Source organism: Panthera pardus, unplaced genomic scaffold, assembly GCF_024362965.1.
Source record: "Panthera pardus isolate Hobbes unplaced genomic scaffold, ASM2436296v1 HiC_scaffold_8, whole genome shotgun sequence".
In the NCBI taxonomy this organism is placed as follows: Eukaryota; Metazoa; Chordata; class Mammalia; order Carnivora; family Felidae; genus Panthera; species Panthera pardus.
Window position 1 is genome coordinate 31,387,345 of NW_026527013.1, and position 24,809 is coordinate 31,412,153.

At 40.5% G+C, this 24,809-nt stretch overlaps 1 protein-coding gene across 2 annotated transcripts; it reads right to left on the bottom strand.

Annotated features, from left to right (window-relative positions):
- Positions 1–413: 413 nt before the first annotated feature.
- Positions 414–24,650, bottom strand: THOC7 (THO complex subunit 7). 2 transcript variants are annotated; one of them, XM_053897612.1, is made up of 8 exons: positions 24,513–24,646; positions 8,770–8,887; positions 7,735–7,862; positions 7,098–7,184; positions 4,702–4,759; positions 3,284–3,350; positions 3,132–3,201; positions 414–1,458 (listed from the first exon to the last, which is right to left on the bottom strand). In XM_053897612.1, the coding sequence occupies exons 1-8, from the start codon at positions 24,529–24,531 to the stop codon at positions 1,391–1,393; spliced, it is 615 nt and encodes a 204-aa protein (XP_053753587.1). In that variant the 5' UTR covers positions 24,532–24,646; the 3' UTR covers positions 414–1,390. The 2 variants fall into 2 exon arrangements, with proteins under 2 accessions (XP_053753587.1, XP_053753588.1); XM_053897613.1 differs by lacking the exon at positions 7,098–7,184 and having other exon boundaries at positions 24,513–24,650.
- Positions 24,651–24,809: the final 159 nt, after the last annotated feature.

The following is a 24,809-nucleotide window of genomic DNA, read 5'->3' on the forward strand; positions in this document are numbered from 1 at the left end:
GGATGAAATTCTTCAGTCTTCGAAGCAGTTCCAGAGGATATCCAAGAGAACCATGAGGAAGTATAAACTGAAAAATGTATGTTTCCCATGTACCCGCTGCTGCTTCTGATTCTGTCCCTGATTGCACAGAACTTATCTTTATGGGAATTCTTATCTTTTGGTACATAATCCTGAATAAATCTCTCTAGTGAATTAATCAACTGGGGAGAAGAACATTTCTTAGAATATTCTGCCCAACAGTCCTTCAAAAAAATTCTTTTTTGAAAAACTGATTTTTAATTCTTAGTCAACGTAAGCAAGTTTTTGCTTCATAATTCTTCCTAATATTGGAAAACAGAAACATTGATCAGGGCATAGGAGGTCCACAAAGAAATTTCTCCCATGATTTGCAAGATGAAATTAGAGGAAGCCAGTTAAAGGTATTATGACACTTTTAATATGACTACTACTGAGCTAATTTTAACCTTTCATATTTAAAGATAAGAATTCTTAAGATTACAAAAATTTAACATTGTTTAAAGTATGATTCATGCGAACTGTCATGTTTCCGAACTAAAATAAATGGTAAGGATGGAACCTAACAAGTACTGAGCATTAAATTCCATACTTACGAAAATTACAAATGATTCAGCCTTAGCTTAATTTTTAAGATGATGAAATCCTTTACGCAAGACCATCTTAACAGACTGTTTTTCTGAGACAACTTTTTCTTTATCAATTTTTTTTTTCTGCTGAAAATGACCCCTACATAATGAAACAGTAGGAGAAAACATATTAACAAAACATTTTATAACCACATTGCTCAAGTGTTGAGGAGAGAGATCTAGAAAGCAATGCATGTTGATTTACTTTCATCTTATAATTACCTCTTACACCACCGATTGTTAGTATCATGCAACTTCTCCCCAAATGAGCATACGCTACCCCTATTTTGAACATAATTTCACAAATTTGCAGCCCTCTTGAAGCCTATTCATGAACTCCATTTTCAAAAGTGGTAACAATTTCCAGATTGACTCATTTTCTCACCCACATCCTGGAAATGCCGCTTTCTCACAACTTTCAACTTAGTTTATAAGCCAGTGTTACCAGTTAAAAACTACCTACAACACTACTGAGCGCAAAACATATCTGGCTTGAAAACATTCTATGAAACATTTTGGGATGTTGCTTCCTACCTTTCAAGAATAAAAAAGGCATTTCAATACAAACAAATTGATACTAAAGTCTTTTTCCTTTGTGTAAAGAAATCAGAATGAACTGGGCATTAACATTTAAAAGCAAAGTAGTTCACTGTCACAACTTTAAATCTCAAGAGTACAACAAGTTCCAAACACAGTGAGCATGTTGTTACTTCCATATTCTTGGGAATGGTGAACCATTAGCCTGTCTATGGCTTGGAGTCTGTTTCCATGCTGGTTTCTTGAGCTTCTTCTACTTCGGAGAGCTTTTCATCATCTGTAGTTGAGAAAGAACCATAAAACTGCAGTCAAATTTCCCTAAGTTATATATTTAGCGAATACATGACAACATTTTTATCCTTTATTAGCTGATATATCTAAAAAGATGGCAAAATGGCAGTCTATGACTGCAATTGACCCACACAGTGTTTGGTTTTAAAAATGCTGTTTTGGCTGTTGGTGTTTATGAGCGTAATCAAAATGTAAAATTTATGTGACAGAGTACATTAAAAAAATTTTTTTTAATGCTTATTCATTTTTGAGAGAGAGAAAGAGAGAGCATGCGCTAGGGAGGGGGAGAGAGAGGGAGACACAGAATCTGAAGCAGGCTCCAGGCTCCGAGCTGTCAGCACAGACCCCGACGCGGGGCTCGAACCCACGAACTGTGAGATCATAACCTGAGCCGAAGTCGGACGCTTAACTGACTGAGCCACCCAGGCGCCACTAGAATACATTTTTTAAAATGTATGTGAGAGAGGGGCACCTGGGTGGCTCAGTCAGTTAAGCATCTGTCTTTGCTCAGGTCATGATTGAACTGCTCTTGGGTTTGAGCCTCGTGTCAGGCTCTGTGTTGACAGCTTGGAGCCTGGAGCCTGCTTCGGATTCTGTGTCTCCCCTTCTCTCTGCCCCTCCCATGCTCACGCTCTGTGTCTCAACAATGAATTAATGTTTAAAAAATGTAAAAAAAAAAGTTTAAAATGTATGTGAGAGAATACATTTTTTTAAAAATCTAGGTTTTAGGCTTTTCTTTTCTTTTCTTTTTTTTTTTTTTTAAATTTATTTATTTATTTTGAGAGAGAGAGAGGAAGTGTGTGAGCAGAGGGAAGGGCAGAAAGAGAGAGGGAGAAAGAATCCCAAGCAGGTTCCCTCCCACTCTATCAGTGCAGAGCCTGACGCAGGGCTCAATCCAAAATCAAGAGTGGGATGCTCAACCAACTGAGCCACCCAGGTGCCCCTAGGCTTTTCTTGAAAATGATCAGGAAATCAGACAGCATAGAAATTTCCAATTTGCTATAATCAATACAAAGAGCAAGTCTCCAGTTCCTGAAAGTACGTTCCATTCACTGACTATGCAAATGTGCTTATGTGCTAATTACTTCACCTCCTCACCATTGCCTGCCTGGGTCCTGAATTACTTCACAGCATTACTTTATAGCAATAAACTATAATAAACCAAGAAGAATTCCAAATCTATCACCTTTGAATTTCTCTTTATATGAAACACTGGTTATGTATTTAAATCATATATTGTTACATCTTCAGGCTTTTCTGCATATATACGGAAAGTTGAACTACATGAATGCCTTCTGGCATCATCCAGCTATACTCCTACTCTGAAACTGCAGGTATGCTCTGTCAAGAAGACGTATATTTTAGAGGGCACACCCCTGGATCACTTAAAAGTCCTTATAAACATTCATTCCGTTGGGGCGCCTGGGTGGCTCAGTCGGTTAAGCGTCCGACTTCAGCTCAGGTCACGATCTCACTGAGGTCTGTGAGTTCGAGCCCCACGTCGGGCTCTGTGCTGACAGCTCAGAGCCTGGAGCCTGCTTCCGGTTCTGTGTCTCCCTCTCTCTCTGCCCCTCCCCCGTTCATGCTCTGTCTCTCTCTATCTCAAAAATAAACACACAAAAAAAATAAATAAACATTCATTCTGTGACTTCTACTTACTTTCCAGCGTTTGCTGAAGTTCGTGGATGGTACTAAGTAGAACGTGAAACTGTTTCCGTCTCAGTTCCAGCTGTGTTCATGAGAAAAGAGTTAATGCACACCGATCTATGAACATACACATATCACAGAGGCTAAAATACGTGTGCAAATACCTTATCTTCCACACTTTCTTTAATATGTGAAAGATGCTCCAGTTCTTTTCCCAGAGACTCTAGTTCCCTGAAAATAATAAAACAGTGTTACATTTTGCTAATTGGGGAAACAGAATTCACAATTAATGCCTAAATTTTTAATTACTAAAGAGTATTTAAAAAAATTTTTTAAAGGATAAGAAGTTCTTAGACTCCATTATGAAACTTTGAAGCGAGGGATGATTTCTTAACTTCTAAATGTGCACTAATTTCATTAAAATCAAATTTCTAGATAATTTTTAAAATCTAAGAAGACACAGATAATAGGATATCATACCCCCAAGATTTGACAACTTTTAATGTTTTGTCATTCTTATTTGACAAAATAAGTCTTTCTTCTTCTCTTTTTCTTGGTAAAAGAACTAAAACACTGCAGATTAACTTGAGATACTAGAACCTTATTGCCTGTCCTCTATCTCAGGCCTTTTATCTTCCTCTACTCCCCAGTCAGGCAATCACTGTATCATTCCAATCCATATCTTTATTTGTCCCTCTAAATTATATACAGTATTCGTAGATAATAGGGGGAGGTTAACTTTATAAATGGTTACTATTCTGCAAGTATTACAGAAGATCAGGAATAATTTAAAATTCATTGTATGTCTTCTGTTTTTCTTTTCACTGATTGTGTTTTGAAATCTGAGCTTAAAAAGTGTAGAAGAGGCGCCTGGGTGGCTCAGTCAGTTAAACGTCCGACTTCAGCTCAGGTCATGATCCCACAGTCTGTGAGTTCGAGCCCCAAGTCAGGCTCTGTGCTGACAGCTCAGAGCCTGGAGCCTGCTTTGGATTCTGTGTCTCCCTCTCTCTCTGCCCGTCCCCTGCTCATGCTCTGTCTCTCTCTGTCTCAAAAATAAATAAAAGCATTTAAAAAAAATTTTTAAAGTGTATATCTAAAAAAAAGTATATATCTAATTTGTTTTACACTCCTCATTTAGTATTCTACTATATGAGTACACCATATTTTATTTATCCATTTTAGTGTGATGTATATTATATGAACTTATTTTTTTAAGTTTATTTATTTTTGAGAGTGAGAGGGACAGAGAATCCCAAGCAGACTCCACACTATCAGTGCAGAGCCAGATGTGGGGCTCGAACTCACAAACCACAAGATCATGACCTGAGCCGAAACCAAGAGTTGGATGCTGAACCAAATGAGCCACCCAGGTGCCCCTATATGCATTTATTTTAGACCTAGAGGCAGTTAGATTGGAGGAAGGAAAAAATTTAATCAAGCAGCATTAGAATATGTTTTTGGGAAGATGTGACCCCTCCTTCTGAAACATACTTTGTACTCCCATAAAAATGGAAAACATAGGCTAGTATGTGAACATTTATGTATAAAGATTAGTTCCTTTCAAAGTAAACTCTAAACTTACTTTAGTGTCTCATGTCTGTCTGGATGATGCTGGATCACTTTTGCCAAAGCATCATATTCTGAAAGATATAAAAATGTTTATCAAATTAAGGTTTTTTTGAACCTGGATATGAAAACAAAATGTATAACATGACAGATCTCTCCTAATCACTTTCTGAGTGCATAAAGAAATAAAAAAAACTTAAGGATGGAAAGAGTATTGCCAATGTCACTTGGTTGGCCTATAACTATAATCCATTATTTCAAAACTTTTTTATTCTTTTTTAATGTTTATTTGTTTTCGAGAGACAGAGAGAGAGAGAGAGAGAGAGAGAGCAAGAGAGCAGGGGAGGGGCAGAGAGAGAGGGAAACACAGAATTCAAAGCAGGCTCCAGGCTCTGAGCTATCAGCATAGAGCCCTATGCAGGACTCAAACACACGAACTGTGAGATCATGACCTGAGTTGGAGTCGGACGTTTAATCAACTGAGCCACTCAGGTACCCCTATTTCAAAACAATTTTAAACAAGGACTTTTGCTCCCAATCTGTTTTTCCATTTACCTATCCCTAGGTAGGATATAAGAAGCCAGCAGAGTATAAGTGAACTTAAGCCACTATTGATCATTAAGCAGACTGATTCTGATGAGGATCTTACTACCTATTTGCCCAGCAAAGAAAAGATCAGCTAGGTAAATATATCCTATCATTAATTTTGGATCTTAACAAGGGCAAATTACACATCTCATTCTCATTCTAAAGGTAAAGATTTCAGAAACTTAGAAATGATTTAAAATTCAGAACTGATAAAATTCCTTGTTTCTGTTCCACTGAGACTTTCAGGTTTCCTTGTTATTTCCTGTTGGCCTTTCTTATGAAATGATGAATGGCAGCATTCATTTAAAAGCCTCAGCTAATCCAGAAAAAGCACTGTAAAACATTTTTAAATTATTTTAGAATTGGTATTAATTATTAAATACATTGCTGTAAATTGGCCACTGAACTTGACCATATGCATTTTAGAACGAATTCAAAAAACAATTTTTTTAAAATAAGGAATTAAGCATCTTAATTGGTTCATTAAAATGTAAAATTCATTGTTTTGAAAATCAGCATATTAATTCAATAAAAGTGTGACTTAAAAAGTTTTTTTAATGTTTATTTTTGAAAGAGAGAGAGAGTCGGGGAGGGGCAGAGAGAGAGGGAGACACAGAATCAGAAGCAGGCTCCAGGCTCTGAGCTGTCAGCAAAGAGCCCAACATGGGACTTGAACTCACAAGCTGTGAGATCATGACCTGAGCCAAAGTCACATGCTTAACTGACTGTGCCATCCAGATGCCCCAATAAAAGTGTGACTTTTATTTCTTTATTTAAAAAGAAAAAAATTTTTAATATTTATTTTTGAGACAGAGAGACAGAGACAGAGACAGAGACAGAAATAGAGTACAAGCAGGGGAGGGGCAGAGAGAGACGGAGACAGAAAATCCAAAGCAGGCTCCAGGTTCTGAGCTGTCAGCACAGAGCACGACACAGGGTTACAACTCACAAACTGTGAGATCATGACCTGAGGCAAAGCTGGATACTTAACTGACTGAGCCACCCAGATGCCCCAAAAGTGTGACTTCTAATAAAATTTTTTTAGATTACAAAGTAATACGTCATCAGTGAAAAAAAACAAAAACAAAAAACCCTAAGTCATAAAACCCCACAGCCCCAAAATAATAACCGTTTACATTTTCTATTTCCTTCTAGTTTTTTGTATATAGGTTACAATTGTGATTATGCATTATATTTTTTATCTTTCTTTCTTTCCGTTTACATTATAGGAGAAGCAATGCCCCAGCCATTAAAAATTATTTTGGACTAGTTTTTATGGACTGCAATGAGGACAAACCCTGATTAAAAAACAAAAGAAATCAGGGCAAAACTAAACTTTACTCTTCCTCTTATTAGATATTTAGGCAGCTTGCAAATGTTTGCTTGCTTTGTACTTAATAAAAACTCACTGAGCTTAAATTCTTTTATCTCGCAAGGAGTTCCGTGAAACAAATAACAAACAAAACCTGAGGTCTAGTGTATTTGTCTGAATTGCCTTTGCTGATTAACTGTAACATTTAGGCAAAGGGGTCTGAAGAGTAAAAAGAAAAAATGAATACTTAAGAAATATTTGGATAATCAATACCATCCAGCAAACAAACAAACAAAAAAAAAAAACAAAAAAATATTTTTTTTCCAGCACAGCCTTCCTTCTCCACTATTTTAAGGAATAACATAGCTTTAAAGAATTAAGTTTAGCTCCTAATTCTTTTTAATAATTCAGGTTGATTCTTACTGAAGATTGTACCACACAACATTAAAAACTGCATGAAAATAGTACTCAGTAATAAAGCATTTGCTCACTAAATTCCACAAAACCCTTACCTTGGCGATTTTTTCGTATTCGCTTTGCTTGAAGAATTTGCTTTTTGCACTCAGCAATTTTTTCATGTGCTCCTGCAATGCTACATTCTATATGAAAAGGTTTTTTTTAAAGACAGTTGTAACAACATGTATAATCTCCATCCATTTTTAATTTTAAAATGTGTTTTTTTTTTTAATTTTTTTTTTTTGTTTTGTTTTATTTATTCTTGGGACAGAGAGAGACAGAGCATGAACTGGGGAGGGGCAGAGACAGAGGGAGACACAGAATCGGAAGCAGGCTCCAGGCTCTGAGCCGTCAGCCCAGAGCCCGACGCAGGGCTCGAACTCACGGACTGCGAGATCGTGACCTGAGCTGAAGTCGGACACCCAACCGACTGAGCCACCCAGGCGCCCCTAAAATGTGTTTTTAAATTAAGTTCCATTGTTAATAAAATAGATGCTGGTGGTTTAAAAAACAGCTGTAACCCTAAGTATTGTATCATATCAGAATACATTTTTGTAGCTAACATTTACTATATTCTATTAACATTGTTATTATTTTACCACAAACCAAAGAAAAATGTTAGCAGATATTGTCTCCTTTGGGTCATAAAAATTAAAATTACATGGAAACATTAATTGCTTTAAGTTTCTTTACCTATTTCTTTGTAAATTTTTTCATAATTTTCCATTTCTCTGAGATTCATATCATATACCAGCAAAGTTTTCCCCATTGAAAATTCACATTGGGACAGCGTGCTCAGCATACGTTGGTACTGGCTGTATCTAGCGAAAAAGAAAAAACAGAATAAAGGTTTTTGTGAAATACCAAAGTTGAGCCATTATAGTACAGGCCAAGATTTGGTAATTAAATCCTATCAAGTTCTAAGAGAATCCTTTGCTTTATTTAAAATAATTTTTAAAAAATTAAAAAAATTATAAAATAATTTAAAATATCTTTCCCTTATGTTTTCTTTCTCCAGATGTGATGTACTTGAATTTATAAACTGCTTTAGTTACACGTGCAAAGATGAGACCACTGTTCTTATCACTATAAGCTAAATTCAAACAACTACTTGTTTGAATTTTGTTTAAAATACATTTTAAAATGTTTTCAGTAAGATGTTTTTTTATGCTCCCAATTTTATTTTCACAATTTTTTTCACTCTTTACAAAGATCTATGTGAAAAGTTAATTCAAATGAGGGAAATTTTTCTAATGCAAGAAAAATTATTAAATATGTATAAACCCTTGCAACAACTATCTATTAGCTTATTAAAAAAAGAGAAAATTGAGGTGCCTGGATGGCTCAGTTGGTAGCACAGGTGACTCGTGATCTTGGGGTCATGTGTTCAAGCCCCATGTTGGGCCTACAGCTTACTTTAAAAAAAAATAAAACAAAGACAATTTCATTTAGATATTTTGTCTAACTTACCTGCTAAAATTGACCAAATTAGTGAGCCAAAATTTAATTCTCCTTTCTTACCACCATACCTTCTGCACATTTTAATAAACATAAAGCAGGCCTCTGAATAGAAAGAAAGACCAGAAAAATCTATAGCTGATTAACCCAAAATTGCCTCCACTGGACACTGAAGGTGAGTGAAAATCTGAAATATTGATAGGCTGTATACAGGGTTTAAACTCTTATCAGCCCACTGGTGTAGAAACAAAAGTGAGATGAAATAAATACCCCTCTTCCTGGGACCCAGAGTTGCACCATTTAATGAAACTCTTCACTAGCAGATTGATTCTCCGATCATCTCCAGCGCCGTCTCCATCAATTAGGAGGCGCTTCCGTATGACTTCGTCTGGAGGAAAGAAGAACATGAATTAAAATGATGGTCTGACTCTTGTTGACTTTCAGAAACAAGTAACTGATACCACTATTTATGCATTCATCCAAAAGAAAACCACTGAGATGTGAGTGTACTTCACGCCTCTAAACTGTGTACTTAAAGGTGGTTAAGACGGCAACTTTTGTTATGTAGGTTTTACTGCAATTTACGTGTGTTATTTTTATGTCTCTGTCAAGACAGTTATTGTCTATTGTGTGCCAGGCAGTGTACTAAGGGGCCAGGTTACAGCCTGCGCTAATGGATCTGCTCTTGTTGAGTTGCTAAGCAGAAATCGTTTCCGGGGACCATCAAAGAAATAAGCCCAGAGTTCTTGGAGAGCTTTTTTTGGGAAAAACCTGTCCACACAGAGGGCTGAGGTGTTCCTATCTCTGACTAGTGTGAGGTAGAGGCAGAAGGTACAGAAAGAAAAGGTTTGAAAGAGGTAGTGGCAGACTGGGCAAAGAGAGGTGGGTCAGAGAAAAGAGAATGGGTTTATCAAAAAAAAATAAGTGTCATTTAGTCATTATGTCTGCAATGTTTCTTTCCCCATGAAGATTTTTTTTTTTTTTTTTAAAGCTAGGCTGTCTCACTTTTGCTCCAAGGAGAAGAAAAAAGATAAAACAGAAGAGCAGGGCAGGTAATGACGAGGAGCTCTAAGTGGGGCTCTTGTTGGCCTGTCCAGCAGCCCGGAGCTAGTGTTCTTGCTGGACAAAGTAATCCTGGATCGTGACAAGAGAAAGGCAGGTTGAAACCCAATGAAACATAAATTTTCATCTACCAGATTTGCGAAGATCAAAATACCCGATAAAAAGGGTTGGCAAGGATCCTGAGAAAGTGCACTTACATACACTGATGGAAGGTACAGTGGCACCCTCTTTGTGGGGCAAATGGGCGACAACAAACGGTGTTTAAAACATACATCCCGGGCACCTGGGTGGCTCAGTTGGTTAAGCGCCTGACTCAATTTCAGCTCAGGTCATGATATCACGGTACATGAGACTGAGCCCCACATCAGGCTCTGAGCTTACAGGGTAGAGCCTGCTTGGGATTCTCTCTCTCTCTCTCTCTCTCTCTCTCAATCTCTCTCTCTCTCTGCCTGCCCCTCCCCCACTTGATCTCTTTCTCTCCCCACTTATCTCTCTTAAAATAAATAAATAAATGTTAAAAAAATAAAACAAAACTAAGATGCACCTACCTTTTTGACCCCGTAACTCCAATTCTAGGAATTCATCCCATAGATAACATCCCATAGATAACTGTGCACCCACGCACAGAGATAAATGTAAAGGGATGTTCTTAGCATTGCTCATAGTAGAAAGATTGCAAAGCTAAACATTTACCAGTAAGAGACTGGTTAAATTATGAAACGTTCATACAATGTATTATGCAGCCAAAAGAATAACGTGGATGTACATACTGATGCCCAAAAATCTCCTTTGATACATGAAGTGAAATGAAAACAAAACAGGTGAAGAGAAGCATACAGTTAGCTGTTATCTGTGTGGAAAAGGGGGAGGCTTTGTATATGTGCATATGTGTGCACATCGCACATGTATGTGTTTGTGCATTCAAAGAATATCTTTGGAAGGAACACAGGAAAGTGGTAATAGTGCTTTCTTCTGGTGAAACGGACTACAAAGATGAGAAAAAAAATTGAATTTTCTGTATTATTTTGCAGAATTGTGTTTGTTTTTCATCATGTGCATGCATTATTTTTTTTAAATAAATTTTAAAGTGTGAATAATTCCTGGAGAGCCTGCATGATGAATCAACAGCAAAATCTTTGAACAATAGTTCCTGTGTGTGGGCAGAAGTATTTGTGAGCGCAGGTGCAACGGAGATAAACTTTAGAAGGCAGGTGGCTGCAGTTTTTAAATCTATTCTGTGACAACATCAGATAAACACTTTTAGAATTGGGTTTTGTTCTCGGAGTCATGGCTTTGACAGGCAGCTCAAGTTATCGATTCATCAGGTATTTTAATGTTACACTTTAAAATACAAACTAATGCTTTCAGTTTTTGACCACCAACAATGTTATTTGAGGAGCCTCAGACAAAACAGTCCTTGAAGAGATTAAAATGCAGAAAATGAGTTGATTTTATTTTTTATTGCAAACATCCTCTAACTTTGTTAAAAGTTAAAGTAATTTCTACACTGGGCACTGGACACGGGAGCACCTGCTCCAGAGGGTGCATATTCTGATGTTTGATGCTGTTCCATTCCTTTCCTTTCTTTTGGTCAATTTGTTTTCTTTCTTTTCTTTTCTTTCCTTAAGTTTATTTATTTTGAGAGAGAGAGAGAGAGACAGAGAGACAGAAAGAGAGACAGCAAGCACATACCAGTTGGGGAGGGGCAGAGAGAGAGGGAAGAGAGAGAATCCCAAGCAGGCTCCGTGACGTCATCCAGGAGCCTTACGTGAGGCTCGACCCCACGAACTGTGAGATCATGACCTGAGCAGAAGTCAAGAGGCAGACACCTAACTGGCTGAGATACCCAGATGCCCCATCAATTTCTTGTTTTCTTATCTGTGCTCTTCCAACCCCCCCAACAAACCCCATCTTCCTCCCAGATACTGGGGCATCCTACTTTATTGAGGCCCAGGGATTTCAAATATAAATGCATTCAGGGAATAGGATATAGGAAAATTGGGGAATGAGTACCCACCCAAAGCGGGGAAACTATTACCACAGATGGCTTTTCAAGAGCTTTTTAAAGTTTGGTGACTAACTACAAATGTTTCAAGCACGTTTTGTGATCATTCCAGCTGCATATTTAAGATCTGGGTACCTTTATATATGCAATATATATATTATATACATAATATAATAATATATTATAATTATAAAATTATAAAATTTTACAATTATAAAAATTTCTGAAAAATGTTTTGAACACTGTACAGGCCAAATAAACTTGGGGCAAAGGTTCATGAGGTTCCTGTCTTATTCATGGCTTCCTCCTCAACCTCTCACACTGTGTCTTTACACTTCTGATGCTCAATAAATATTTTTTACATTGGCTTTGTGGTGCCTGCCCCAGACCACCTGCCCTCTGAAGAGCTTTGTTTCAATAAGATACTAACAAGGATCAGCAGGCAACCATCTTTATTTTCAGGTCCAAAGCCGAGATTTCTCTTCTTGTACAAAAGACAAGAATTCTCGATCAATGAGCAGATGTGTTCACACGGTACCAGGAATTCTAAGGATGTGAGATAAAGAACTGAGCTCTTTTGCTCTAGGTGGAGACATAACATGTATATGAACACAAATACAGAGGAGGCTGGGAATGTTAAATAAGTGCCGAAGACCCATAATAGAGGAGATTAGGAGGACAGCTCCCTTTGGCTTGGGGGGAGTTAGGGAAAGTGGAATTTGGGCTGCTCTCTTCATACTTAAAAATTACCAACCAAGAAAGCTAAGAGGTATTTTAACAATATCTACCTAAACTTCAAATGACATATGCCTTTGGCCCAAGGATCCTAGATAAACTTGCACATATGCAGTATGACATATGCCCATCAACAGGGGACTAGATAAACTTTGGAATAAGGATATGATGGAATACTATGAAGCCAAAGAAAAACAAAGAATGAGGAAATGTCTATGTACTAATACACAGAGCTCAGTTAAGATAACTTGATAAAGAGCAAAGTGAGGCAGTATGTATGGCATGTTTCCTTTCACATATAAATGGGGGGAAACGTATCCATACAGATACCCTAGAATGATATATAAGAAACTAATAGAAGGGGGGCGCCTGGGTGGCTCGGTCGGTTAAGCATCCGACTTCGGCTCAGGTCATGATCTCACGGTCCGTGAGTTCGAGCCCCACGTCGGGCTCTGTGCTGACAGCTCAGAGCCTGGAGCCTGTTTCAGATTCTGTGTCTCCCTCTCTTTCTGCCCCTCCCCTGTTCATGCTCTGTCTCTCTCTGTCTCAAAAATAAATAAACGTTAAAAAAAAAAAAAAGAAACTAATAGAAGGGGTTACCAAGGGAGACGGGCAGGGTACGTGGAATAGAGAACAGGCTGGAAGATGGGGAAATATCTTTCTATATTATTTGACTTTTGAGCCATATGAGCCCTCAAAATCTGTTAGCTGCTGTTTGAAAAAGAAAGCTATGATTATGGTGATGGTATCACAGCTGTTTGCATATGTCCAGATGCAGTGAATTGTACACATAAAATATGCAGTTCTTTGTACAAAATTATACCTCAATAAAGCTGTTGGAAAACAGAAACAAAAACAAAGGGGGCACCTGGCTGGCTCAGTCTCTGGGTCGTGAGTTCAAGCCCCATGTTGGGTGTAGGTATTACTTAAAAAAATAAAATCTTTAAATAAACAAATAAACGAATTTTTAAAAAGGAAAAAAAAAAGAAAAAAAAAGAAAAAAGAAAGCAAGCTAAAGTCCTTTCCCTGCCCCCACCACAGGCAGGGAGAAACCTGTGAGCTCCAGCAGAGGTGGGGAATCAGAGACTGGATGTAAAATGTGTACACGTGAGAACATCAGGGAGGCTGCACAAATCTTGGGACCCAAGGACAGAAAGGCAGTTAGAGGTCAGAATGTGGGCGTCTCCACCAGTGAATGCCAAACCAGCAGACTTGGACCTTGCTGGTGGGCACCTGGGAACTGCTAAAGATTCAGGAGCAGGACTTTCTAGGAAGATTAAGCTGAGGACAATGTACAAAATGGACTGCATCTGGGAAAAGCCAAAGGCAGGGAAGCTATTAGGAGGCTACCAAGGCACAGGCAGTTGGAGGTAAAATGGCATGAAAATTAGAGATTAGAATCACAGGTCCTGGGGCTCCTGGGCGGCTCAGTTGGTTAAGCAGCTGACTTCAGCTCAGATTATGACCTCATAGTTGGTGAGTTCAAGCCCTGTATGGGGCTCTCTGCTGTCAGTGTGGAGCCTGCTTGGGAACCTCTGTCTGTCTGTCTCTCTCAAAATGCCAAGGTGGCCTGAGTAGGAGTATGGTCAGACCAATTCTGGTACCACTGGGGACTCCCTGTCAAGGCAGTTCCGGGCCCTTCTCCCAATTCAGTCTCTTCCTTCAAAGCCAAACCCCTGGGCCAAAGTCAAAAACTGGGACCAAACATACAGTGTTTGCTTTGTGTGTGTGGCACCAAATTTCAACTTCATCGATAAAATGGGAATAAAACTTCTTCTGTAAAATGGGAATAGCATCTCCACTGTGAAGGAATGCTGCTGTGAAACTTCACAGAAATGAAATTACACAAAGGAGCACATGCCTTTTCATGGTGGGAAAGCAAGAAAAAGAGAAAAAGAAAGTTACTTATATGTTTACTTTTTTTTAATGCTCACTTATTTTTCATTTTTTTTTACTTTAGAGAGAGAGAGATTGAGTGGAGGAGAGGGGCAGAGGGAGACAAAGAGAAAGAGAGAGAGAGAGAGATTGCGAGCATGGGAAAGGGGCAGAGAGAGAGAGAGAGAGAGAGAGAGAGAGAGAGAATCTTAAGCAGGCTTCATGCTCAGCATAGAGCCTGACACAGAGCTTGTGCTTGTTCCCACGACCCTGGGATCATGACCTGAACCAAAATCAAGAGCTGGAAGCTTAAACGACTGAACCACCCAGGCATCCCATATGTTAAATTTTTTTAAACATTTTATTTTTAAGCAATCTCTATAGGCAATGTGGGGCTCAAACTCAGCCCTGAGATCAAGAGTCACTTGCTCTACTGACTGACCCAGCCAGGTGTCCCTGCTTATGTTAAATTTAATCCACAACTTGTACCATCCTAAAAATCTTGAAAAGTGAGTAAACATCGTGGAAGGTATATCTGTAGATACATCTATACAACTACACAGGTATATATTAGGCACTTACGCATACAGAGTTTTAACCGGTTAGGATTTCTCCCAAATTTGCTTCTATCTCAAGCTTCATATTGCAAGGTCACAGTATTTCTAGCGTAAACTGCATAGACAGTTGTTGCCTAGAAAATTCTCTGGGGATAAAAATTCCTGAAATAACGTAAATAATATAGAGCACAGCTCCAACAGCAATAAAATAAAAGGGTACGGTGTCAGTTTGAAAACAGCTTTTTCTTTTTAAATATAAAGATGGGCTGCTGATGGTTCCCAACACAAATGGCATGAGCATTGTTATTTTTAATGATGCCTCATCAATTAGCGCTAGACTGAACACACCTAAAATATGCTTTGTTTACTACATACATTGACTTCAAAAATTATCATCATGCTCGAAACTATTAAGTAACTTAAATGCTAATATTAATAATTTGGACAGGCCTTGGCCCACCCTATAAAAACAGTAGGCATGGCTTAGAAAACTATTTTAACCATGCTATCAATATTATTCCTTAGTTGTCATGATTGCTTTCTTTACTGACTATGAGGACCAGTGCCATCTGGAAAGAGCTTCTAACCCCAAATACCTAACATTTGTCCTGAGATGGTGGTTTTCTGCCTGACTTTAGGATTATAGGAAGATTTCCTACTGGATTCAGTTATATGTTGTGCCACAATTATACCCACAGTCTGCCATCCAAAATCACTTTAAAATCAGTTATGACACATGTATGCCGACAAGCAAATATTTACTCGCAAAATTGGGATGCATTTTGGACCCCTTTCTGTCTTATATACTGACCTATTTACTACCTAAAGAAATATGTAATCACTTAAAACACCAAATAATCCTCAAAAAGCCCTTGCAAGGGGTTAGATTTTTAATACCCCATTTTCTATAAACAGAGAGGCAGGAAGAAATGACTGCTTTACAGTCATGAGACCAACTCCCCTCCTCCAAGCCTCGGGTCAGTTGACACGGCCATTTTAGCTGTGCTCTCATTTTATCCCGGAAAGGACAATCTCTCATAGACCCAGACTAACATTCTTTTCAAAATTCATCATTGTTATTAAAACCCTGATTACAAAACAAGGTTTCATAACACCTTGGGGCAAATATTCAAAATAGGAAAAGGAAAACAATGGAAGATAATAGGAAAATTGAAGGTAATCGTGGGCCAACTTTCAAAACACTTCTTTAGGGACAGGTCAAGGCTTCACAACCAGTGTCAAGGGCCTCACGGTGAATGTAACTTCCTCCTAGGGCTAAGCTACTCTCAAGTGTGCCTCCCTAAACTGCTAGACCTTATAGCAACCTATAAGATTGCTTAAAAGCAACCTCACCTGCTTTTAGGAAATAGCAATTCTGTGACCTCCCAATGAAGATTAGCATTTCCTTTCTAATGGCAAAGAATTCTGTTAGCACAGAAATGCACCACTGAATTTTTCTTGGTGTTCCAAACCAAGAAACTGGTGGATCCAAACTGAAAACCAGAGGGATAAATTTTATTTAACACTTTGAGACAAAATGAACTTGAAATAGCAGGCTACTACAGCAATGTAGCAATATGTATCAAAATTAAAATACGTATATTCTTTGACCTGACTTCTAGAAATTATTCCCACAGGTGTGTGAAGACATCTATACAAGTATCTCTATTAGACACTACTTGTAAGAGAAAACAACTGGAAATAATTAAGTGCTTGGCAGAGAATTAATTTTAAAAATATAGCAGAATACTACACAATTGATACAAAATAATGAGGTAGAAAGAGCTCCAAGATGTAGTAGAAAGAGTTCTAAGATGTAACAATTATAGAAGTATATAGCACAGGTGTGCCTGGTGGCTCAGTTGGTTAAGCATCCAACTCTTGTTCTCAGGGTCATGAGTTCAAGCCCTGTGTTCAGCTCCACACTGGGCATAGAGCCTACTTGGAAAAAAAAAAGTGTAACACAGGAGAGTTTGTAAATGTTTGCATAAAATTTTAAAGTATACATACATAGTGGCCTACGACTAACATATATATAATGTTTGCAATATGCTATGTGTTTTTCACATATAAACACGTTGAATCTGCGCGATAGCCCTATAAAGTAGATATTACTACCCCTATTTTAACCGTGAAGGAACTGAAAGTTGCTCAGATTAAATGTCACCGGAAATAAGGAGTAGAGCTGAGACCCAAACTCAGAAGTTTGGCACTAGAGAAAGTGCTTTTTACCCTTTACAGGCACTTAAAAATCATTCTGAAAAGGTGCACGCACACACACAAAAACAGTTTCTAATAATTACCTCTGGGAAGAGGGATTAGCCACGGAAGGTGAAGTAGGGGGAGGGTTTTCACTTGTCACTTGATGCTTTTTTCTCGAATTGTCAGACATGCACTACTTTTCTTTTTAAAAATACCAACAGTGGTTATCTGGAGAGTGAGTTTATTGGTCATTTTGAGGTATTTTTCTTCATTTCTTCTGCATTAAAAATTCTATTCTATGTCCTTTAATAAATCTATCATGTGTTAACAAGAAAAAAGGAAACTTTTGACCAATAACAAAAGGAAACCAAAGGAAAAAAGGAAAATTTGACGAATAACAAAAGAAACTAGGGCCGTGCAAAACCAGTGTGCACGCAGACTGCTGTTAGATTTATCACTGGATCACCCCTGCTTATGGGTTATTAGGCTGAATTATGTGTGTCTCATTGTTTTAGATTACTTATGGTAAAATAACACGTAGCCCCTCCTTTCAAGAAGCTTAAAATCACTAAAACAATTTTGAAGGCCAACAATATCAAGAAGTCACAAAAAGGCAGTGGAAAGAACAGTAAATATGACGGTTTGCTTTTTCCATGTAAATATTGATCTCTTGTGAGATACTTAGAGCTAGTCTAAATACATTGCTGATGCCAAAGTAAATTACTTAAACCAAAATTAAATTTAAAAAAATTTTAATAAAGCAAAAATAATAGTGTTGAGGTCCTTTGTTTATCTCTAGATTTACTGAGACGTTTAGAGAAAGGTGCTAATAAAGTCAAGATTGAAACTCCAATCTTGCTTTGAGAAACCATGTTATCTTAACTAAAGAAACATTATTTTATAGTTGCACTGTTAAGCCCTGTGCTGGGATCACAGCTGAAGGAACAAAGTGGCCAAACTCGCCAACAAACAGTCAACAAACAGTGACCACGAATGGAGTCATTGATCTGCAATTGAAATAGGAATAATAGCAGCGGGCACTTGTACAGCATTTATAAGATCCTATTTGATGACCATACATTCTTGTTTGTTCCTTTCACTCTGAAAAGTATCCTAGTTTGGACCATAAATTTGTCCTTCAATTTCGAAGTGCTTTACGTGTATTATCACGCCTCACTCTTGAAGACACCCTATAAAGTGTGTATTACTATCTTCTTTTTACCCAGGAGTAGTGTTGCCTCTGCAGTCACAGGAAAATATACACAATCACATTATTAGAAAGTGACAGTACAGCTGCACACTGTTCTGCATATTGTTCACAGGCATGTTAAAAACCATTATTTCGGGGCGCCTGGGTGGCTCAGTCGGTTAAGCGTCCAACTTCAGCTCAGGTCACGATCTCGCGGTCCGTGAGTTCGAGCCCACGTCGGGCTCTGTGCTGATAGCTCAGAGCCTGGAGCCTCTTTCAGATTCTGTGTCTCCCTCTCTCTCTGACCCTCCCCCATTCATGCTCTGTCTTTCTCTGTCTCAAAAATAAATAAACGTTAAAAAAATTTTTTTAAAACCATTATTTCAAGTTGTAAAAAGCATGTATTCAAGCATTATACTTTCTAATTAAAAAAACAAAGACATATATACAGTAGAATACCACTCAGCCATAAAAAAGGAAATCTTGTCACTTACAAAAACATGGATAGACCCTGAGGGCATTATGCTAAATGAAACAAGTCAGACAGAGAAAGACAAATACTATACGATTTCACTTACATGTGGCACCTAAAACACAACTGAAAAAACAATAAAAAACAAACAAACCCATACAGAGAAGAGATTAGTGGTTATCAGAGGGAATGGGTTATTGCAGGATAGGTGAAATGAGGGAAGGGGGTCAATTGTATGGTGATGAATGGTAACTAGGTTTATCAAGGCAATCACTTTGTAGTGCATTCAAATACCAAACGATGTTGTACATCTGAAACTAATATTATGTAGTCAATTCATCTCAATTAAAAACACTACCATCAAAACAAAAAAGCTCTATTTTATGGAACATAGAGCCATAGCCCGGCTCCCTGCCACCCCTTTCCCATCTCCCATATGTGCTTTGGCACATAGATATATATACCTAATGTTCTCTGTACTGTAAGAAGTGCTTTTGAAATGATTCTATCAGGGTACTAACACTGTTTAACACCCTTTAAATTCACACACACAAAATACAAACTGTGAATATAGTTTAAATTAACAGTGACACCATTTAAACTATTTTTGCAGTTCGCCAAAATACTGGGTAGCAACAGGGGGAGGAAAGAGAATGGCTTTGCCAAGAACTAGCTATGTGACAGTAAGTCACTAACTTCCCGGGACCTCTATTTTTCCATCAATAAAATGGTAGTGTTGGTGATGACATCTATAGTTCAGTGTCCATAGATAACAAATACACGGTCTCTCCACTTCCCTCTGAGGAGGGCACTTTCTCAAAGTAACCAGTGTCCTTGTACAGGGGACAGGGAATAAAGAGCTTCTTCTCCAAGAGTTCCCAGTCCAACTGGATAGGCAAATCCGTACGTGAGGATTACATGAGGGCACGGCACCTTGCCAGGCACCGCAAATCTGTAAGAGGGCATTAGCTGTCCTTTAGGCTCCAGAGACATAATTTTTCAGGATGACTGAGCTATCCAGGTCACTCCTCCATCTTCTTTGCTGCCATCATCCTAATCCAAAATCACCTCGACTCTTGGAATACTTCTTGTTGGCCTCCCTGCTTTGATTCTTACCATCCTAGAATTCATTCTATACACAGGAGCCCCGAATGATCCAAAAGAAGTGTGGGAGGGGTGCCTGGGTGGCTTAGTCAGTTGGGTATCGACTCTTGATTTCGGCTCAGGTCAATGATCTCATGGTTCCTGAGATTGAGCCCTGCATTAGGCTCTGTGCTGACAGCGCAGAGCCTAATTGGGATTCTCTCTCCCTCTCTCTCAGAATAAATAAATGTAACAACAACAACAAAAAAGAAGTATGGGATCACTAATTTTTCTGCTTAAAATCATCCAATCATATCTAAGTATCAACAGAAGACAATCCAATCTCCAAGGCTCTTGGCGAGCTCCTGTTTACTTCTCTGACCTCCTTTTCTAGCACATCCCTCCTGGCCCACCTGGATACTAGCCCTTATCTTACTCCTTAACCTTATTCCTTATCTTCTCTAAAGGGCACAGAGCTTATTTTCGCCTCAGGCCTTTGCGCTAGTTGTAGCCTGTCTTGTATACTTTCCTGGGCTCTTCACAGGGTTGACCCCTTCAGGCCTTACTCTAAAGGTTACTTTTCAGAGAGATCATACCTGACTGTTGGCAGGCCTCCCCCATTATTCTTTCATATTCCATCCGGTTCTTTTTCAGAAGTTATTTCAGAACTTCGTTATGTTCTTTCTCAGAAATGATCTTACTTATTCGATTTTTATGCTATTGCTTCTGTGCCTCAAGCAGAAGCCAGGTCTTCCTTGGTAGTTTACTGCTATAGACAGCACCCCGAATTGGGACTAGAAGGTATGTTGACCTATCATACCCACTCCTCACTTCTGCTTGATTTTTGCCAAAAGCCCATTTGAGGAAAACCATGTTTACAGTATCTATAGTTCAGTGTCCATATTGCCTGAAAAAGTTATATTTCATCCTTTCTTCTATGATCTAAGTATTCTTAAAACAAATTAGCAAAAAAAACAACACACACAAAAAAACACAAAAAACCCTCCAAAAAAACAAAAGCAAAAAAACACCTTGGTCTGAATTAAGGCAGACCAGTAGAAGTATTCACCTAAACCACACGGCCTATTGGCTTTTGGATGCTTTCTAAATTGTGAGTTAGCCTTCTTTGACCTAGTCAGGGATGTGCTAAGTAACAGCCCTGTGATCATCAGTGCCGATAAAAGGTTACAGATAGGATACTGCCTTGTCTTTATGGAGACTCTACAGATCAACTTTTTCTCTAGTGTTTAAATCACAAAGAACTGCTTATCCTGTGTATCTAATGTTGCCTTCTCTCATGTACACGAGATCACAGAGTGATCTCACAGTGATCACACAGTGGACCAGGTTCTGCCTCTTGCTATGAACTAGTAGAGAGTCACTTCCAGCTGTCTTAATTAGTGTACCAGATTTTACCTCTTGCATTTTGAAGATCATACACTTCTAATTCCTCTAGTCTTCCTTACTTTCAGTGCTCTGTTTTGCCATTTTCTCATCCATTTTTCATGTTTTCATATTATGAACTGCCTTAAATATTTTCTACAATGTATCATTTAAGTAAATTAAGTACTGAGGGCTACAACAGCAACAGTCATAAAATAATATGGTTAACAGGTGAAAGATCAACTGGTTCTAAAAAGAGAAGAGGTGAATATTTGAGGTGGGTCTTGAAGAATAAATGACAGTTACCAGGCTGGAAAGGGCAATCTGTGCAAATACAGAGATAAAGAAGACACAGCCCTCATCAAAGGAAAATGGAGAAGACACGAGAAAACCAATTCTTACATTTAATAGTACTTGCTGAACATTTCTATATGTTGGACTCAGTGCAAAGCACTTTACATCTTTTATTGCATTTAAACCTCTAAACAACCCTTATGAGGTAGATTTTATTATTATCCCCATTTATAAAGAATAAAACTGAGGCCCAAAGAGGTGGCCTACACAAGGTCAGACAGCTTTTAAGTGACGAAGTAGGGATTCCTGTGGCCTCTAAGGATATGTGGGGGGTGGGGCATTTGACTGAAGTTACTACTGTTTCTAGAACTCATCTTCCCTTCCCATCTTCCATGTTGACCCTACCTCAATAAATAGAGAAGTAGTACATTTAGCACATACTCACTCAAATCAGCAGCCTGGATTAATACTCAGTTCTTCCCCTTACATCCACTCAATCAGTCCTGGCATTCTATCTTATTCTACTTCTCTGTATTGTCTGAGCTCCTGTTATCTCTTACTAGGACTAGTGTAGCAGTAGCTGAGAGACTGGATGCACAGTAGTGAGGGACAAAAACTCTGCAGTCAGACTGCCTGGCTCTGAGCTCAGGCTCTATAACTTACTAACTGTGCAAACTTGGGCAAGTTACTTAACCTCCTTGTGTCCCAGTTTCATCTGTAAAGTGGAGTTAATGATTAGAACACTCCTTGACGCGTGATGAATACTATACAAATGTTAGAACCTAACTCCTCGCTTCCCCTCATCATTCTTCACATAGTAGAGTGGGGTGGTGGCTTTTTTTTTTTAATGCAAATCTGATCATACCACACCAATGTTAAATTGTTTCCCATTGCCCTTAGAAATCTCTGGCTATGACTTTTTTTTTTTTTAATTTTTAGTATTCATTTTTGAGAAATAGAGAGGGTGTGAGCAGGCGAGGGGCAGAGAGAGAGAGGGAGACACAGAATCTGAAGCAGGCTCCAGGCGCTGAGCTGTCCGCACAGAGCCCAACTCGGGGCTCAAACTCACAATCTGTGAGATCATGACCTGAGCCGAGGTTGGAAGCTCAACAGACTGAGCCACCCAGGGGCACCGCAACTTTGTAAATTCTAGCCAGCATTGGTCATCTTTGAGTTCTTCCAACACTTTGGGGCTTTTGCATAGGTGGTTCCCACCTGGAACACGAGTCCAACCACAACTATTTATTTTTCAAAAATGTAACTAAGGTGGCTTCTCGAGTTCAAGCCCCACATCGGGCTCACTGCTTGTCAGCCCGTTGGCACAGAGCCTGATTAGGATCCTCTGTCCCCCCTCTCTCTACCCCTCCCCAGCTTGCACTCTCTCAAAAATAAATAAATATTTTTGGGGCGCCTGGGTGGCACAGTCGGTTAAGCGTCCGACTTCAGCCAGGTCACGATCTCGCGGTCCGTGAGTTCGAGCCCCGCGTCGGGCTCTGGGCTGATGGCTCGGAGCCTGGAGCCTGTTTCCGATTCTGTGTCTCCCTCTCTCTCTGCCCCTCCCCCGTTCATGCTCTGTCTCTCTCTGTCCCAAAAATAAATAAAAAATGTTGAAAAAAAAAATTTAAAAAAAAATTAAAAAAAATAAATATTTTAAAAATGGGATTAAAAGTAACTGTCTCACGGAGGCTAATCTTCGAGAATGGATAAGCCATCTCTGCTACATGCTGCTATAGTTCCCAACCTTGTACTTCCCCTGTGGAAACATGTGCCACCCTTAAAACTAATTATCCAAGGCGTCTTTCCACCAGAGTGCAACCTGAGAGGGGGAAGCAGTCTTGCCTGTTGGTTCTGGACTGTAATTCCAAGGCCTAGCCCAGATGGGGTAAATAAAACCAGAATGAAGCAAAGATAAAATTTCCCATGAAGCTCCTGGACCTGTAAGTAAGCCTCCCACTTCACTACTTACTGCAAATGCCCGCTTATTACTCTTCTTCCCATTGCTGGCCCTTTCATGTGGGGATCCTGTGGACCCACAACTTTTCACGAGTGGCCTGTCCACAGGCATCTACCCTTACTGGTCACCATCTCTGCAGATACATCCAGCAGCCCTAGACATTCCCTTCCCACATGGTAAAGGACTTCCTTCGTCCTTAGGTTCTCCCTCCAGCGGCCCATCAGGCCTGTCCACCTTCCCCACGGTGGCCCTCTTGTTTTATTTCTGTTCAGTCCACAGACCACCCCCTGGGTCTCTCCTCACCAGGGCCCACCTTCCCTACACTGTCCTCACCACTTTGCACAAACCCAGCCTCTGCCTGCCAACCCTCTCCCCATTCCTGCCCACAGACCACCGTACCCAACACATAAACACACACAAACACATCTTTTATTGTCTTGATCTACCCTATCCCCGCACTGGCTCCTCCTAAATCCCCCAAGCCCACTCTTAGATTGTCCTCCGCATACTCTGTCGACATCTATCCTTTTTAGATAATTGTCCCTAGTTGCAATCCAGGGCTAGTTCTCGGGCATCGCTGCCATCCGCCCCACTCTCTGCCCCCCCCCCCCCCCCCCCCCGCCACCTGTCCAGAAGACCCCTGCAGGTGTCACCCTCTGTACGCTGACACCCCTAGAACCGCCCTGGAACGTGTCTCTTTGTCCGTGCTTGGCCCGAAACCGCGTGTCCTCACTCTCCAGCCCCTCCGAGGCCCTCCGGACCCCGGACGGCAGGGTCTCCACCATTCCCTCCCCTTCGCCACTGCTCGGACCCCATATTCGCACCAAGCGCTCCCTCACCACATCCGCCGACCGCCTGTACCCCTTCCTGGTACCACCCGCCCACGCACCCTGCCACCGTTCCCGGCCGCCGCCCCCCCCCCCCCCACGTGTGCTCCCAGCCCCGCGACCATCCTCCCAGCACACCGTCCCCCAGGCCCGGGGCGGACTCCGGCCGGGAGTCCCAGGGGCAGCAGGGGCCCGGGGAGAGGCCCGAAGGACTTGGGGGGGTGGGTGGGGAAGCGGCCGGGAAAGGCCGGCTCTCCGAGGGGGTCTGATCGCGGAGGCCGAGGGGCTCCCGGAAGAGGCCGGGGGGCTCGGGGAAGGCCGGGGAGGCCGAGGGGCTCGGCGCAGAGGGCCGGGGTGGCGGCGAGCGGGCCTCACCGTCAGTCACGGCTCCCATGGCGTGCGCGGCGGCGGCGGCGGCGCAAGCTGAGGCGGCGGTTGGCGGCGGCGGAGGTCAAACTCCCACAATGCAGCCGGGTAAACAGCCATGGAGGAGGAGGCGGCGGCGCCCGCGGCCGCCCGCTCCGACGCCTGAGCCGCGCCGCGCCGCGCCGCCGCCGCCGCCGCCGCCGCGGGACCCGCGCTCCCCGCGCCCCCCGCACTGCCCGGGGGCGGCCGCGGCCGGCGCGTGTGGGGGGCGAGGCCGGCGGGCGGCGGCGGCCCCGGCTACAGCCC

Bases quoted from the DNA above. Each gene is read 5' to 3' on its own strand.
- THOC7 (XM_053897612.1), bottom strand. The intron at 4,760-7,097 runs GTAAGGGTTTTG...TATATCTTTCAG, and splicing joins AATACGAAAAAATCGCCAAG to AATATGATGCTTTGGCAAAA. The intron at 1,459-3,131 runs GTAAGTAGAAGT...TCTCAACTACAG, and splicing joins ACTTCAGCAAACGCTGGAAA to ATGATGAAAAGCTCTCCGAA.